Source organism: Loxodonta africana, chromosome 16 (assembly GCF_030014295.1).
Source record: "Loxodonta africana isolate mLoxAfr1 chromosome 16, mLoxAfr1.hap2, whole genome shotgun sequence".
Lineage (NCBI taxonomy): Eukaryota > Metazoa > Chordata > Mammalia > Proboscidea > Elephantidae > Loxodonta > Loxodonta africana.
This window is the reverse complement of record NC_087357.1, coordinates 619,824-636,848: the sequence shown is the minus strand read 5'-3', so window position 1 is coordinate 636,848 and position 17,025 is coordinate 619,824. Positions and strand designations below refer to the sequence as shown.

At 37.0% G+C, this 17,025-nt stretch overlaps 1 protein-coding gene across 1 annotated transcript; it reads right to left on the bottom strand.

Annotated features, from left to right (window-relative positions):
• Positions 1 to 681: 681 nt before the first annotated feature.
• LOC100663784 (olfactory receptor 9S13-like) lies at positions 682 to 1,914 on the bottom strand. The gene has a single exon (XM_003423686.3). It carries the CDS (start codon positions 1,846 to 1,848, stop codon positions 910 to 912), a length of 939 nt encoding a protein of 312 aa, XP_003423734.2. The 5' UTR covers positions 1,849 to 1,914; the 3' UTR covers positions 682 to 909.
• Between the last annotated feature and the right edge of the window lie 15,111 nt (positions 1,915 to 17,025).

Here is a 17,025-nt window from a genome sequence, read left to right as displayed (position 1 = left end):
TAAATAGAACATCTATAGGACTTATATGATTAAAACTAGAGAATGCTGACAAAGCAAACCAAAGATCTAAATAAATTGGGAGACATACGGTGCTCAAGGATTGGAAAATTCAACATAGCAAAGATGTCAATTTTCCCCAGGTTTATATACAAGTTTAATGCAATTTCTATCAAAATACCAAAGATCTTTTTTAATGTTTTTATGAAAATATACATTAAAAAAAAAACCAAACCCGTTGCAATTGAGTCAATTCAGACTCATACATGAAAAAAGATATACCCTTCCAACAAATTCTACAAGTACAATCCAGTACCATTGTTTACATTCAGGTTGTGTAGCTGTTCTTGCTCTCCCTTTACTCCACAACCATCAGCATACAGTAACTGCCTCCTGAGCCTCTCATCTAACCCTTTGAGATGCTGTTGTCATTGTGATCCCACATAGATAAACATTTGAATCATTTCCTATCCCACTGCAGTGCAGGAAATGAGTAGTGAAAGGTGCCGTTTAAGCAGAAAACATCAAAATTCATACATTTATAGAATATTTAATAACATTGATAAATGTTTTTTTGTACAGAAAATGAGTTAAGTGAAAAGATAACAATGAAAAAATTCCTGAAGTGTGGTCCCAATTTTGAAATACATATACATGCATGTGTGTACATATATATATATATACACTAATATAATTTACATTTGATTAATAAATATTATAAGAAAGTAGAATAAAATGCTTACAGTGGTTGTTTCTAGGTTGCAAAACTACATTTTTACAGTATTTCACATGCCATACACTGAGTACATATTTAGATATAAAAATTCTGGAACCAGACATATTTTGAACTAGAAATCTTGGAAAATAAATTGTGTCCACTAAATGATGGCCTTAAAAACATCAGTGAGAGGATCATTTCCCACATAATTTTCTTTTCACAGCATCTCTCACATCTCTGTTTCTCAGACTGTATATTAGAGGGTTCAGCATTAGAATTATAACTGTGTAGAACACAGCAATGATCTTGTTTTGCTGGGGTGAGGTGATGGCCCCAGGTTGAGCATACGTGAAGAACACAGTCCCATAGAATAAACTCACCACTGCTATATGGGAACCACAGGTGGAGAAGGTCTTACTCCTGCCCTGAGATGAGGGGATCTTCAAGACAGTGGAGAGGATATAAGCGTAAGATACCAGAATCGCCTTTGTCATAGCGATGATGATAAAAGCAGAGAAAACAAACAGCACAATCTCATTCACAAAGGTGTCAACACATGAGATCTCACTCAGGGCTGGGACATCACAGAAAAAGTGGTCCAAATTTCTGTTTTCTTCACAGAAATGCAAACTCAAGGTGAAACCTGTTTGTACTACGGAGTTAATGACTCCACAGATATAGGAGCCAGTTACCAACCAAACACAGACCTTCTGGGACATGTGCACTGGGTAAAGGAGAGGAGAGCAAATGGCTGAGAATCGATCAAATGCCATCACAGCCAGAAGAAAGCATTCAGTTGTGGCAAAGAGGGCGAAGAAGAAAAATTGGGCTGCACAGCCATTGTAAGAAATTTTCTTTTCATTAGACAAGAAGTTGGCCAGAGTTTTAGGAGCAATGTCAGTGGAGTAGCGGAGGTCTAAATAGGACAAGTTTCTAAGGAAAAAATACATAGGGGTGTGAAGCCTGGAGTCCACCCAAATGACGAATATCATGCTGATATCTCCGACCACAATGACAATGTAGATTAGCAAGAACGCTAGGAATAAGAGCATCTGTAGCTCTGGAGGGGTTCTGAGGCCCAGTAGAATGAACTCAGTCACCTCTGAGTAATTCCTATTCAGCTCATTCTTCATGCCTGAGGTATAGGTGCAACAAGAGGGACAAAAAAAAGAAATAATCGGAATACTTTTTTTTTTAGTAAAAATAACGCAACCGATGAACCAGCAGAGAAAAAATTTTCCTTCGTCATATTGTTTCCTATATTTTCCAAAACAGCAATGAATGTTCAAAGACTGGGTTACGATGTGAACAGGTTTTCCTAGTGAACAGTACAATTTGATTGATTAGCTATGCAATATGCAATATACTTATTTGCAAATGAAGCAGATTAGCCCTCTAGGCGTGCTCTAGAAAAATGGATATTCTAGGGAAATATCTGAAACCAACAGCTGTTTTTTATTGCTTGATTCATTATCAGTTTTCTGCCAGTGAAAAGTTGCCTCCCTGACTGAAGGATGTATCTCCCTGATAGCCTGAGTCATTTTAGATTTTTATTCAGAGTGAAAACCTGGCTCAATTGATAGTCTCAGGATGGCATCAGTCATTATAATAAATAATCTTGATAAATCAAAGCTTTGTCCTGTTACACATTAGCTTCATATCTTTGTTTCTTCCAACATTTTTGTCCCTATGATTGTATATAATCTTAGCAGCACAGTCCATGTGCTAAAAGCAGAAGTGATTCTTGCTTATATTCATTAAATTTGTTGAAATGAGGCTTTTATTGTCTTCCTTTCTTCTTTCCTTCTTTCCCTCTTTTTTTCCCTTTAGATTTTGCAGATTGGAATGCAACTGGAGAGTTCTAAGGTCTTGGTCAGTGAGTTTTCTGTCTTTTCAGATATAGACAAACCTAATTACAAATCAAAAGTTCTATGCATATGAATAACAGAAGGCACACAGGACAATTCAGCTCAAAGATGGTTGTAAATGAAAAAATGTAATAAATATCTATTAACACAAACTTGAGTTACATTTACTTCAGTTTATCTTGCTATGACTATAAAATATTCTTAAATAAAATACAGTGGAGAGGTAGAGAAAGAAAGTAATTTTTTATTCTAACTTTATGAACAGGGTAACTGAGACAAAAACAGATTTAAGAGACTTGTATGGATCATGAGATTGATCAGTGTACTAGTTTTCTCTTCAATGCTTTACCATTAAATGTACAAAAAAAGAAAACCTGACAAATTATAAATTCAACAATTCTCATACTATGAAATTGCCATGTTGTAATTTTCATTATTGTTATTGACATTATTTTAATGCAGTTTGGCTCTATAGAAATATATTAGAATTAATTTGGTCCAATTATAAATTCTACTTTTTTGAAAAAAATTAAAGCTGAAGGTAGATGTCAATTGATTCTAGAAAGCAGAGGAATGGTCAAAAGTACCTGTTACAGAGCCCCTCAGCTAGAAAACTTCATATTTTACATAATAAGTTTCTGATTAGGACAGTACAAAAGAAAAAAGGGGAGAAATGTAACTAATACAATCTAAAACAAAAGGGTATGGAGAATAAACATTAGGCAAATATAAAATATCATCAAGAATGAATGCTACTTCTTATGTTATTAAACACTTTCCTATGTGTAAAGTCAAGCACATGCATGAAGAAACAAAAATATGAAAGGAAAGAAAGCAAACCTTTGTTTCACAAGAAGTCTTTCTGCATTTCCTCGCTGCCCAGATCAAGTTTCAACTTGCTAAGATGAACAAGTACTAGTATAAGTTGTAGTCTATCTCTTATTTTTTATTCTTGGTTTACTTTTTCATTGATTGGACCAACAAATAGCTGTGGGGCAGATCCTCAGAGAAATTCTCTTGTGGGGAGAGAAACTAAAGTGGTGGGCATTCCCTCTGCAGGGTATTCACCAGGGACTCACAGTTCCTTTCACCAGCCAAGCATTTTGTGTTACAATGCAGAAAGAAAAATGAGAGAAGAAATATCAATTAGTAAACTTATCAGACATTTGGAAAGTTAGAAGTCTTCTCTGGAAGACATTTGAGCTAATCTACTGACAGAAAAGAGTAATAAACATAATTGGACAAGAAGTACTTGATTCTTCTTTTATCTTCATGATTTATACCCAGGGCTATTTATTATTTTTCATTTGAATTAATTACAACCCTTACTTTGAGTAATTTATTTCTTGCCTCTACTGTAATTAAATTATGCTGTGGTAAATCAGGATTCACTTAGGAATACAGAAACCCTTCTAATCCAAACAGAGGAAAATTCATAAAGTGAATAGGCTAAGCAGTCAATGAAGGAAATGAAAAAAATAAAAGCACGTGATGTTGAAGTAGCAGAGATTAGCAATAGCAGACAGTCATAGCAATTACCTACGATTTCAACGCACAGGGGGAGGTTGTGGAAAAGATCTTTGAAGCCCTGGAATTTCTTCAAGAGTGAGATTCATGCTGGGGTTTGGCTAGCAGGAGTTAGGACCAAAGGAAAAAAACACCCCAAGAAGCAGATGAAAAGAAATACCCTCTCTCCATTCCTCTCCAACTTGCCTTTGTAGTATTAAAGCAGCTATAGACAATATGTAAACATATGGGTGCAACTGAATTTGGCTGACCTCTACTCTAAAATATAAAAAGATCCCTCAACTAACATTTTAAGGAAGAAACAATCTTACAAAAAAAAAAAAATCCAAACTCTCAACAGTCATATTCTGTGTCTTCATAGAAGGTTGGCTGGTACCTTTGTTCAAGCAGTTTCCCTATAGTAAAATATGTTTGATTTGTTCAGTATAGATGGTAAGTTAAAACACTGCAAAACATCTTAGTAATAACAGAGCATAGTTCTAAACTGATATCCACTGATTATATTGCAGGTTACCAAAAACTTTATTTACAAGCAAATTCTGAGTTACAATGAAACAACTTAGAGAAAGAGGACAGGAAGTCTCCAAATCACTGAAGAAAACATAAATAACATTTTTATGATTTGAGAATTTTTTGTCAAGTATTTTAAGACCTGTGCTTTTCCATTTTTTCACATATCATTAATTTGCTCATTCATCTTAACATGACGCTACACAAAATTTCTCATTTCCTTTAATTAATGATTAAACCGTTGCTGCTGCAAAATAACAATACTTAAGTGATACAGTGTGAGCCAATGGACAGTTCGTGATGCCCATTGCCATTTCGAATTATGACTCATAGCAACCCAATAGGCCACAGTAGAACTTCCCCATAGGGTTTCCAAAGCTGTAAATCTTTACGGAAGCAGACTGCCACATCTTTCTCCTGCAGAGCGGCTGGTGGCTTCAAATCTTTCAGATAGCAGCCAAGTGATTTAACCATTGCCTCACCAGGGCTCCTAGCTGGTAATAATGATGTCTTAAACCCTTTCCGTACCTGCTATGTATAAATAATGAAGAAAACCCTGATGTCTCTCCTTAGATGCAGGAAAAGTATTTGAAAATATTCAACAGCCACTTATGTTACTTTTTAAAAATCAATGTTTATGTATTCGTTAGATTTTTAGGCATAAAAATTTGTATTAATTTTTAGTGATTATTCTTGAAGAAAACAATATATACTCTTTCTTAACTTTTCATAGGGTATTTTAGTTAGTAGTGTATCACTTCATGCAAACTCTAGAAACCTTGTGACCATGTAGGTGTATTGACAAATTTGCTACTGTGTTTATCCTATATAAAGTCCAAAACACAGTGTCTTGGGCTGGGTTCTCTAGCGAAGCAAAACCAGTAAAGCATATAAGTATGTATATACAGAGAGAGATTTGTATCAAGGCAACACCTTGCGCAATTGTAGAGGCTGCAATGTCCCATCTGTGGATCAGGATAGGGCTTCTCCTGACTCACTTAGCTGCAGGGGCCGGCGAACCTGAGATTGTTATTTGGAGAGCAGGATTCTTCCTCACAGGCTGTGAAGACCGAGGAATCCCAAGATCAGCAGGCAAGACCACAAGGCTTCTCCTGATTAACCTAGCTTCAGGGGCTGAAGAACCCAAGATTGGCAGGTAAGCTGCTAGTTCAAGTCCCAAGAACTTGAGGTCAGATGAATAAGAGGCAGCTGTAGAATCCAGAACAAGCCAAAAGCCTTGGCAAGGTGAACAGGAAGGAAGCAGGTGGCAGAGGGCAGAAAGATGCAGGCTGAGGGGGCTGCAAGCTGCCACAGGTCCTGCTCCCACAGGTACCACTTAGCAGATTCCACCATGGGGGGTGATCACATATTAAATTTCATCGGGGAAGTGATCACAACATTATATGACTGCCAAAACACTGAAAATTATGGCCCAGCCAAGCTGACACACAATCTTAACCATCAGACACAGCTTTATAATTTTGGCTTCAAACAGTTGCTTATATTTCAAAGAGAATAAGAGAATAAAAATTGTCTTTATATTTGCCAATGCCAGTATTTTTCATACATCTCTGCAGATCCTACTTTATGATTATCATCTGCTTTTAGCATAAAGAACCTCCTTTAACATTTCATAGAGTGGAAATTTGGCATAATACATTCTCTTAGTTTTCCTTTACTAGCAAAGTGTTTTATTTTTCTGAAATTTTAAATTGTATTCTTCCTAAAGATAGCATTTTGGGCCCCTCCCCAACAACACTTTAAAACATTGCCCCCATAGTTTCTGAAGAGAAGTCCACAGTTATGAAAATTGTTGTTGCCCAATATATAATGTGACATTTTCTCTGGTAGCTTTCAAAAGTTTTTTATTTTGTTTTTCTTTTCTTTCTTTTTTTTTTTCTTTTCTTATTTCTCTTAGGTTATGAGTATATCATTTTTAATACCATTTTTATTTATATCATTTTATAAATCATTTTTATTTATCTATTGTGACTACAAGGAGCCCTGGTGGCACAACAGTTAAGCACTCAACTGCTAACTGTAAGACTGGTGATTCAAAGCCCCCCAGAAACTCTGTGGGAGAAAAGACCTAGCAACCTGCTCCCAGAAAGATGACAGCCTAGAGAACCACGCAACAGTTCTGTTCTGTCACATGAGGTCAGCATGAGTTGGAATCAACTCAACGGCTCCAAACAACAAAAAAAATGGTGACTATGTATCTGTGTGTGTGTGTGTGTATTAGTGGATGCTTTAGGGGCAATATATATACTTAACTTCTCACAGTCTGCTAAGAGTCAATATTTTACCACTTTTTTAATGTATTTACCACCTCAAAGGTTTTATATCTTCCCCCCTTATATTTGTCTTATATATCAAATTTACATACATTGAAAACAACATTATAATTTTTGCTTTCATCTAACAAATGTATTTTTTCTTTTTGTGTTTATTTTATTTTATAGACTCTCATTTTCAGAGTAGTTTTAGATAAGAAAAAAATCTACAGGAAATACAGAGTTTCCTTATATTACCTCTCCCCCCCAGCACACACTGTTTTTTTTCTATTATTAATGTCTTGCATTCACATGGCATATTTCTTACAGTCGATAAACCAATATTGATACATTATTATTAACTAAACCCTAGTGGCCTAGTGGTTAAGTGCTACAGCTGCTAACCAAAGCCTCGGCAGTTCGAATCCGCCAGGCGCTCCTTGGGAACTCTATGGGGCAGTTCTACTCTGTCCTATAGGGTCACTATGAGTCAGAATTGACTCGACAGCACTGGGTTTGCTTTTGGTTTTTTATATTTTACATAGGTCCCTGGGTGGTGCACATGGTTTGTTCTCCACTACTAACTTAAATGTTGATGGTTCAAACTCATCCAGTGGCACCACAGAAGGGCCTGGTGATCTGCTTCTGTAGGGATTATAACCAAGAAAACCCTATGGGGCATAGTTCTACTCTGTAACACATGGAGCCTCCATGAGCTGGAATTGACTAGATGGCAACAGGTTTGGTTTTTGGTTATAGTTTACACTAGGGTTCATTATTGTGTTATATAGTCCTACGGATTTTGACAAATGTATAATATCATATGTCCACCATTACAGTATCATACAGAATGCCCTTCGTTCTACCTCTTTATCCCCCTCCTCCTGAACCCTGGGAATCACTGATCTTTCTAGTGTCTCTATAGATTTACCTTTTCCAGATGCCATATAGCTGGAAACATACACTATGAACCTTCTTCAAATTAGTTTCTTTCACTTCACAATATGGTTTTAAGGTTCCCTCTTCTCTTTTCATAGCTTGATAACTCATTTCTTTTTATCACTGAATAATACCCCATTGATGGATGTACCACAGTTTGTTTATCCATTTACCTATTGAAGGACATCTTGGTTGCTTCCAATTTGGGGCCATTATAAACAAAGCTGCTATAAACATTCATGTGCAGACATTTTTGTAGACATATATTTTCAACATAGCAATAACAACACAGTAAGCCTATGTTTTATTTTTTAAGAAACTGCCAAATTATCTCCCAAAGTTATTGTAAAATTTTGCATTCCCACCATCCATGAATAAGAGTTCCCAGGGGTATTTTTTTAAACGTCAGGGGACATGAATGGTATATTTCCCAAAAGGTTTATCATTTCCATTGTTCTCCTTTCATTTTTGATGTTCCAGGTTTCATCTGGTATCATTCCCATTTGTTGGAAGATCTTTTTTTTTTTTTTTAGCAGATTTGATTTTTTTTCTTTAAATAGTTCTGATGGCAACAGATAATCTTAGTGTTTGAGAAGATGTTTATCTTCATTCCTGGAGAATATTTTCACTGGCTATTAAGGTTCACATTTCTTTTCCAGTACTTAAAATATGTGCCACTTCCTTCTGGCCTCCAGGTGTTTCAGATTAGAAATCTGCAGTCATGTCAATTACTGATTCCTTAATGTTAATGCTTATTGGTGATGTATTTTGCTTTGTCTGTTTTCAGGATTTTTTTTTTTTTTAATTTTGTCATTAGTTATCAGCAGTTTGATTTACCATGTTCCTGAACATGGTTTTCTTTGGTTTGTTCATCTTGGCTTTCACTGACCTATTTCAGTCTGTAAATTTATGTCTTTTCCCAAATTTGTGGTGGGTATTTTCAACTGTTAATTATCTTTTCCTGTGCACAAGGGGATTTTTCCCAGTTCCCTGTATGCTGCATAGCTTTGTACTTTGTCCTGAACATTTTGAATATTATGAGACTCTGAGTTTTGTTTAAATCCTATGGAGAGTATATTAAATTTTAATTTTACCAGAGAATCAACCCAGTTGAGTTTAGTCCACAAATTCTGACCACCTTTCTGGAGGTTGTGGCTTCAATGTTATTTCCATTTTGTAATCTTTGTAGTGTTGCTCTGATCAGTGTTATTCTGCACTAGCTGGTAACCAGTCAGGAACCTGAGCAGTTTTCTGTCTCTTTCTTCACTCCTCATAGCCTTTATTATGCCATTCCTTATCATATCTTTGCATGTACATTTTAGTAGTGAACCCAAGAATTCATAAAAAACTTTATTGACTCACTTCCTCAAGCCTTGCCTTCTTCATGATCTCCCCAGTCCTTTGTTTCCTTGAATCAGATAATCATATGGTCTACTATGCCAGGAACGATAACTTAAAGAGACATGGCATTGCATTCATCATCAAAAGGAACATTTCTAGACCTATTTTGAAGTACATCACTGTCAGTGATAGGATAATACCCATACGCCTGCCAGGAAGACCAGTTAAACGACTATAATTCAAATTTACATACCAACCAAAGGCCAAAGATGAAAAAATTGAAGATTTTTATCAACTTCTGCAGTCTAAAATTAATTGAACATGCAATCAGGATGCAATGATAATTACTGGAGATTGGAAGGTGAAATTTGGAAACAAAGAAGAAGGATCTGTAGTTGGAAAATATGGCCTTGGTGATAGAAATGATGCCAGAGATTGCAGGATATAATGTTGCATGACCAACAACTTCTTCATTGCAAAACCTTTTTTTTACCATAAATAGAGACTATACACATGGGCTTCACCAGATGGAATACACAGGAACCAAATCAACTACATCTGTGGGAAGAGATAACGGAAAACCTCAATATCAACAATCAGAACAAAGCCAGGGGCTGACTGCAGATCAGACCATCAATTGCTCATATGGAAGTTTCAAGCTGAAGCTGAAGGAAATTAGAACAAGTCAATGAGAGCCAAAGTACCACCTTGAGTATATCCCACCTGAATTTAGAGATCATCTCAAGAATAGATTTGACTTGTTGAACACTAATGACCAAAGACCAGATGAGTTGTGGAATGACATCAAGGACATCATCCATGAAGAAAGCAAGAGGTCATCAAAAAGACTGGAAAGAAAGAAAAGACCAAAATGGATTCAGAACAGACTCTGATACTTGCTCTTGAACATCAAGCGGCTAAAGCAAAAAGGAAGAAATGATGAAGTAAAAGAACTGAACAGAAGATTTCAAAGGGCTGCTTGAGAAGACAAAGTATTATAACTACATGTGCAAAGACCTGGAGATAGAAAACCAAGGAAAAGAACACACCCTGCACTTCTCAAGCTAAAAGAACTGAGGGAAAAATTCAAGTCTCAAGTTCTAATATTGAAGGATTCTACAAGGAAAATATTAAACAACTCAGGAAGCATCAAAAGAAGGTGGAAGGAATACACAGTCACTATACCAAAAAGAATTGGTCAATGTTCAAACCACTTTGGTAGGTAACATATGAGGAGGAACCAATGGTACTGAAGGAAGACGTCCAACTGCAGCGAAGGCACTGGCGAAAAACAAGTCTCCAGAAATTGATGGAATACCCATTGAGATGTTGCAACAAATGGATGCATTATTGGAAGTACTCATTCATCTATTACAAGAAATTTGGAAGACTACTGCCAACCAAATGGAAGAGATCTATACTTATTCCTATTTCCAAAAAGGGTGATCCAATCAAAAGCAGAAATTATCGAAAAATATCATTAATAGTAAAAAAAAAAAAAACACAAGTAAAATTTTGCTTAAGGTCATTCAAAAGTGGCTGGAGCAATACATTGACAGGGTACTGCCAGAAATTCAAGCCAGATTCAGAAGAGGATGTGAAAACAGAGCTATCATTGCTGATGTCAGATGGAACTTGGCTGAAGCAGAGAATACCAGAAAAGATGTTTACCTGTGTTTTATTGGCTATACAAAGGCATTTGACTGTGTGAATCATAACAAATTATGGATGGCATTGCAAAGAATTGAAATTCCGGAACACTTACTTGTGCTCACAAGGAACCTGTACATAGATGAAGAGGAGATACTGGATGGTTTAAAGTCAGGAAAGGTGTGCCTCATGGTTGTATCTTTTCACCGTATTTATTCAATCTGTATGCTGAGAAAATAATATGAGAAGCTGGACTATATGAAGAAGAATGGGGCATAAGGATTGGTGGAAGATTCATTAACAACCTACGTTATGCAGATAACACAATCTTGCTTGCTGAAAGTGAAGAGGACTTAAAGCACTTACTGAAGATCAACGACCACAGCCTTCAGTATGGATTATACCTCAACGTAAAGAAAACAAAAATCCTCACAACTGGACCAATAAACAGCATCATGGTAATTGGAGAAAAGATTGAAGTTGTCAAGAATTTCATTTTATTTGGATCCACAATCAACACCCACGGAAGCAGCAGTCAAGAAATCAAAAGACACATTGCATTGGGCAAATCTGCTGCAAAAGATCTCTTTAAAGTGTTGAAAAGGAAAGATGTCACCTTGAAGACTAAGGTGAGCCTCACCCAAGTCATGGTATTTTCAATCACCTCCTGTTCATGTGAAAACTGCATAATGAATAAGGAAACTGGAAGAATTGATACCTTTGAATTGTGGTGTTGGAGAAGAATATTGAATATACAATGGACTGCTAAAAGAAGGAAAAAATCTGTCTTGGAAGAAGTACAAGCAGAATGCTCCTTAGAAGCAAGGATGGGTAGACATCCTCTTACATACTTTGGACATGTTGTCAGGAGGGATCAGTCCCTGGAGAAGGACATCATGCTTGGTAAAGTAGAGGGTCAGCGGAAAACAGAAAGAATAAAATGGATTGACATAGTCGCTGCAACAATGGGCTTAAGCATAATAAGAACTGTTGAGGATGACGCAGAACCGGGCAGTGTTTAGTTCTGTTGTACATAGGGTCACTATGAGTCGGAACCAACTCAACGACACCTAACAACAACAACCTGAGACCACAGATCCTCCAATTGAAGTAGTTTTCTCTGTTCATATTGACGTACACTTTTGGGGTTTGGTTTGCACTGGCTCTTGTTAGGGGTGTACAGAAGGAAAACAATGGTAAATGGTCAGTTCAGTAGTAGTTTGTTTTTTTTTTAATTTTTATTAAGCTTCAAGTGAACATTTACCATTCCAGTCTGTCACATGCAGGTTTACATACATCTTACTTCCTTCTCCCACTTGCTCTCCCCCTATTGAGTCAGCCCTTACAGTCTCTCGTTTCGTGCCAATTTTGCCATCTTTCCTCTCTCTCTATCTTCCCATCCCCCCTCCAGTCAATTGTGGCGCCTGGGGTCCTAAATGCCAACACACTCTCCCGTGTCCACCTGATTTAATTAGCTCACTCTTCATCAGCATCTCTCTCCCCCCCACTGACCAGTCCTTTTCATGCCTGATGATTTGTCTTCGGGGTTGGTTCCTGTCCTGTGCCATCAGAAGTTCTGGGGAGCATTGTCTCTGGGATTCCTCTAGTCGCAATCATACCATTAGGTTTGGTCTTTTCATGAGAATTTGGGGTCTGTATCCCATTGGTCTCCTGCTCCCTCAGGAGTTGTCTGTTGTGCTCCCTGACAGGGCAGACATCGATTGTGGCCGGGCACCAACTAGTTCTTCTGGTCTCAGGATAATGTAGGTCTCTGGTTCATGTGGCCCTTTCTGTCTCTTGGGTTCTTAGTTGTCGTGTGACCTTGGTATTCTTTGCCTTTGCTCCAGGTGGGTTGAGACCAATTGATGTATCTTAGATGGCCTCTTGTTGGCATTTAGGACCCCAGGTGCCACAATTCAAAGTGGGATGCAGAGTGTTTTCATAATAGAATTATTTTGCCCATTGACCTAGAAGTCCCCTCAAACCAAGTTCCCCAGACGCCAGCCCCTGCTTCGCTGACCTTTGAAGCTTTCATTTTATCCCGGAAACCTCTTGGCTTTTAATCCAGTCCAATTAGGCTGACCTTCCATGTATTGAGTGTTGTCTTTCCCTTCACCCAAAGCAGTTCTTATCTACAGATTGATCAATAAAAAGCCCTCTCCCTCCCTCCCTCCCCCCTTTGTAACCACGTAAGTCTGTGTTCTTCTCCGTTTTTTCTATTTCTCAAGATCTTATAATAGTGGTCTTATACAATATTTGTCCTTTTGCAACTGACTCATTTCGCTCAGCATAATGCCTTCCAGATTCCTCCACGTTATGAAATGTTTCACAGATTTGTCACTGTTCTTTATCGATGCGTAGTATTCCATTGTGTGAATATACCACAATTTATTTACCCATTCGTCCGTTGACGGACATCTTGGTTGCTTCCACCTTTTTGCTATTGTAAACAGAGCTGCAATAAACATGGGTGTGCATATATCTCTTTGTGTGAAGGCTCTTGTATCTTTAGGGTATATTCCGAGGAGTGGGATTTCTGGGTTGTATGGTAGTTCTATTTCTAACTGTTTAAGATAACGCCAGATGGGTTTCCAAAGTGGTTGTACCATTTTACATTCCCACCAGCAGTGTATGAGAGTTCCAATCTCTCCGCAGCCTCTCCAACATTTATTATTTTGTGTTTTTTGGATTAATGCCAGTCTAGTTGGTGTGAGATGGAATCTCATGGTAGTTTTAATTTGCATTTCTCTAATGGCTAATGATCGGGAGCATTTTCTCATGTGTCTGTTGGCTGCCTGAATATCTTCCTTAGTGAAATGTGTGTTCATATCCTTTGCCCACTTCTTGATTGGGTTGTTTGTCTTTTTGTGGTTGAGTTTTGACAGAATCATGTAGATTTTAGAGATCAGGCGCTGGTCTGAGATGTCATAGCTGAATATTCTTTCCCAGTCTGTAGGTGGTCTTTTTACTCTTTTGGTGAAGTCTTTAGATGAGCATAGGTGTTTGATTTTTAGGAGCTCCCAGTTATCTGGTTTCTCTTCATCATTTTTGGTAATGTTTTGTATTCTGTTTATGCCCTGTATTAGGGCTCCTAGGGTTGATCCTATTTTTTCTTCCATGATCTTTATCATTTTAGTCTTTATGTTTAGGTCTTTGATCCACTTGGAGTTAGTTTTTGTGCATGGTGTGAGGTATGGGTCTTGTTTCATTCTTTTGCAAATGGATATCCAGTTCTGCCAGCACCATTTGTTAAAAAGAATATTATTTCCCCAATTGACTGACACTGGTCCTTTGTCAAATATCAGCTGCTCATACGTGGATGGATTTATATCTGGGTTCTTAATTCTGTTCCATTGGTCTATGTGCCTGTTGTACCAGTACCAGGCTGTTTTGACTACTGTAGCTATATAATAGGTTCTGAAATCAGGTAGGGTGAGGCCTCCCACTTTCTTCTTCTTTTTCAGTAATGTTTTGCTTATCCGGGGGTTCTTTCCTTTCCATATGAAATTAGTGATTTGTTTCTCTATCCCCTTAAAGTATGACATTGGTATTTGGATTGGAAGTGCGTTATATGTATAAATGGCTTTTGGTAGAATAGACATTTTTACTATGTTAAGTCTTCCTATCCATGAGCAGGGTATGTTTTCCACTTAAGTATGTCCTTTTGAATTTCTTGTAGCAGAGTTTTATAGTTTTCTTTGTATAGGTCTTTTACATCCTTGGTAAGATCTATTCCTAAGTATTTTATCTTCTTGGGGGCTACTGTGAATAGTATTGGTTTGTTTATTTCCTCTTCGGTGTTCTTTTTGTTGATGTAGAGGAATCCAAGTGATTTTTGTATGTTTATTTTATATCCTGAGACTCTTCCAAACTCTTCTATTAGTTTCAGTAGTTTTCTGGAGGATTCCTTAGGGTTTTCCATGTATATGATCATGTCATCTGCAAATAGTGATAGCTTTACTTCCTCCTTACCAATCTGGATACCCTTTATTTCTTTGTCTAGCCTAATTGCCCTGGCTAGGACTTCAAGTACGATGTTGAATAAGAGCGGTGATAAAGGGCATCCTTGTCTGGTTCCCGTTCTCAAGGGAAATGCTTTCAGGTTCTCTCCCTTTAGAGTGATATTGGCTGTTGGCTTTGCATAGATGCCCTTTATTATGTTGAGGAATTTTCCTTCAATTCCTATTTTGGTAAGAGTTTTTATCATGAATGGGTGTTGAACTTTGTCAAATGCCTTTTCTGCATCTATTGATAAGATCATGTGGTTTTTATCTTTTGTTTTAGTTATGTGATGGATTACATTAATGGTTTTTCTGATATTAAACCAGCCTTGCATACCTGGTATAAATCCCACTTGATCAGGGTGTATTATTTTTTTGATGTGTTGTTGGATTCTATTGGCTAGAATTTTGTTGAGGATTTTTGCATCTATGTTCATGAGGGATATAGGTCTAAAATTTTCTTTTTTTGTAATGTCTTTACCTGGTTTGGGTATCAGGGAGATGGTAGCTTCATAGAATGAGTTGGGTACTATTCCGTCTTTTTCTATGCTTTGAAATACCTTCAATAGTAATGGTGTTAAGTCTTCTCTGAAGGTTTGGTAGAACTCTGCAGTGAAGCCGTCTGGGCCAGGACTTTTTTTGGTTGGAAGTTTTTTGATTACCGTTTCAATCTCTTTTTTTGTTATGGGTCTATTCAGTTGTTCTACTTCTGAATGTGTTAGTTTAGGTAGGTAGTATTGTTCCAAGAATTTATCCATTTCTTCTAGGTTTTCAAATTTGTTAGAGTACAATTCTATGTAGTAATCTGAAATGATTCTTTTAATTTCATTTGGTTCTGTTGTGATGTGGTCCTTCTCGTTTCTTATTCGGGTTATTTGTTTCCTTTCCTGTATTTCTTCAGTCAGTCTAGCCAATGGTTTATCAATTTTGTTAATTTTTTCAAAGAACCAGCTTTTGGCTTTGTTAATTTTTTCAAAGAACCGGCTTTTGGTTTTGTTAATTCTTTCAATTGTTTTTCTGTTCTCTAATTCATTTAGTTCAGCTCTAATTTTTATTATTTGTTTTCTTCTGGTGGCTGATGGGTTCTTTTGTTGCTCACTTTCTATTTGTTCAAGTTGTCGGGACAGTTCTCTGATTTTGGCTCTTCTTTTTGTATGTGTGCATTTATCGATATAAATTGGCCTCTGAGCACTGCTTTTGCTGTGTCCCAGAGGTTTTGATAGGAAGTATTTTCATTCTCGTTGCTTTCTAAGAATTTCCTTATTCCCTCCTTGATGTCTTCTATAACCCAGTCTTTTTTCAGGAGGGTATTGTTCATTTTCCAAGTATTTGATTTCTTTTCCCTAGTTTTTCCGTTATTGATTTCTAGCTTCATTGCCTTGTGGTCTGAGAAGATGCTTTGTAATATTTAGATGTTTTGGATTCTGGAAAGATTTGTTTTATGACCTAATATGTGGTCTATTCTAGAGAATGTTCCATGTGCACTAGAAAAAAAAGTATATTTTGCAGCAGTTGGGTGGAGAGTTCTGTATAAGTCAATGAGGTCAAGTTGGTTGATTGTTGTAAGTAGATCTTCCGTGTCTCTATTGAGCTTCTTACTGGATGTCCTGTCCTTCTCCGAAAGTGGTGTGTTGAAGTCTCCCACTATATATGTGGAGGTGTCTATCTCACTTTTCAATTCTGTTAAAATTTGATTTATGTATCTTGCAGCCCTGTCATTAGGTGCGTAAATGTTTAATATGGTTATGTCTTCCTGATCAATTGTCCCTTTTATCATTATATAGTGTCCTTCTTTATCCTTTGTGGCGGTTTTAAGTCTAAAGTCTATTTTGTCAGAAATTAATATTGCTACTCCTCTTCTTTTTTGCTTATTGTTTGCTTGATATATTTTTTTCCATCCTTTGAGTTTTAGTTTGTTTGTGTCTCTAAGTCTAAGGTGTGTCTCTTGTAGGCAGCATATAGATGGATCGTGTTTTTTTATCCAGTCTGTGACTCTCTGTTTCTTTATTGGTGCATTTAGTCCATTTGCATTCAGCGTAATTATAGATAAGTAAGTTTTTAGTCCTGTCATTTTGATGCCTTTTCGTTGTGTTGTTGGCCATTTCATTTTTCCACATGCTTTTTTGTGCTGAGACGTTTTTCTTAGTAGCTTGTGAGATCCTCATTTTCATAATGTTTAACTTTGTGTTTGTTGAGTCGTT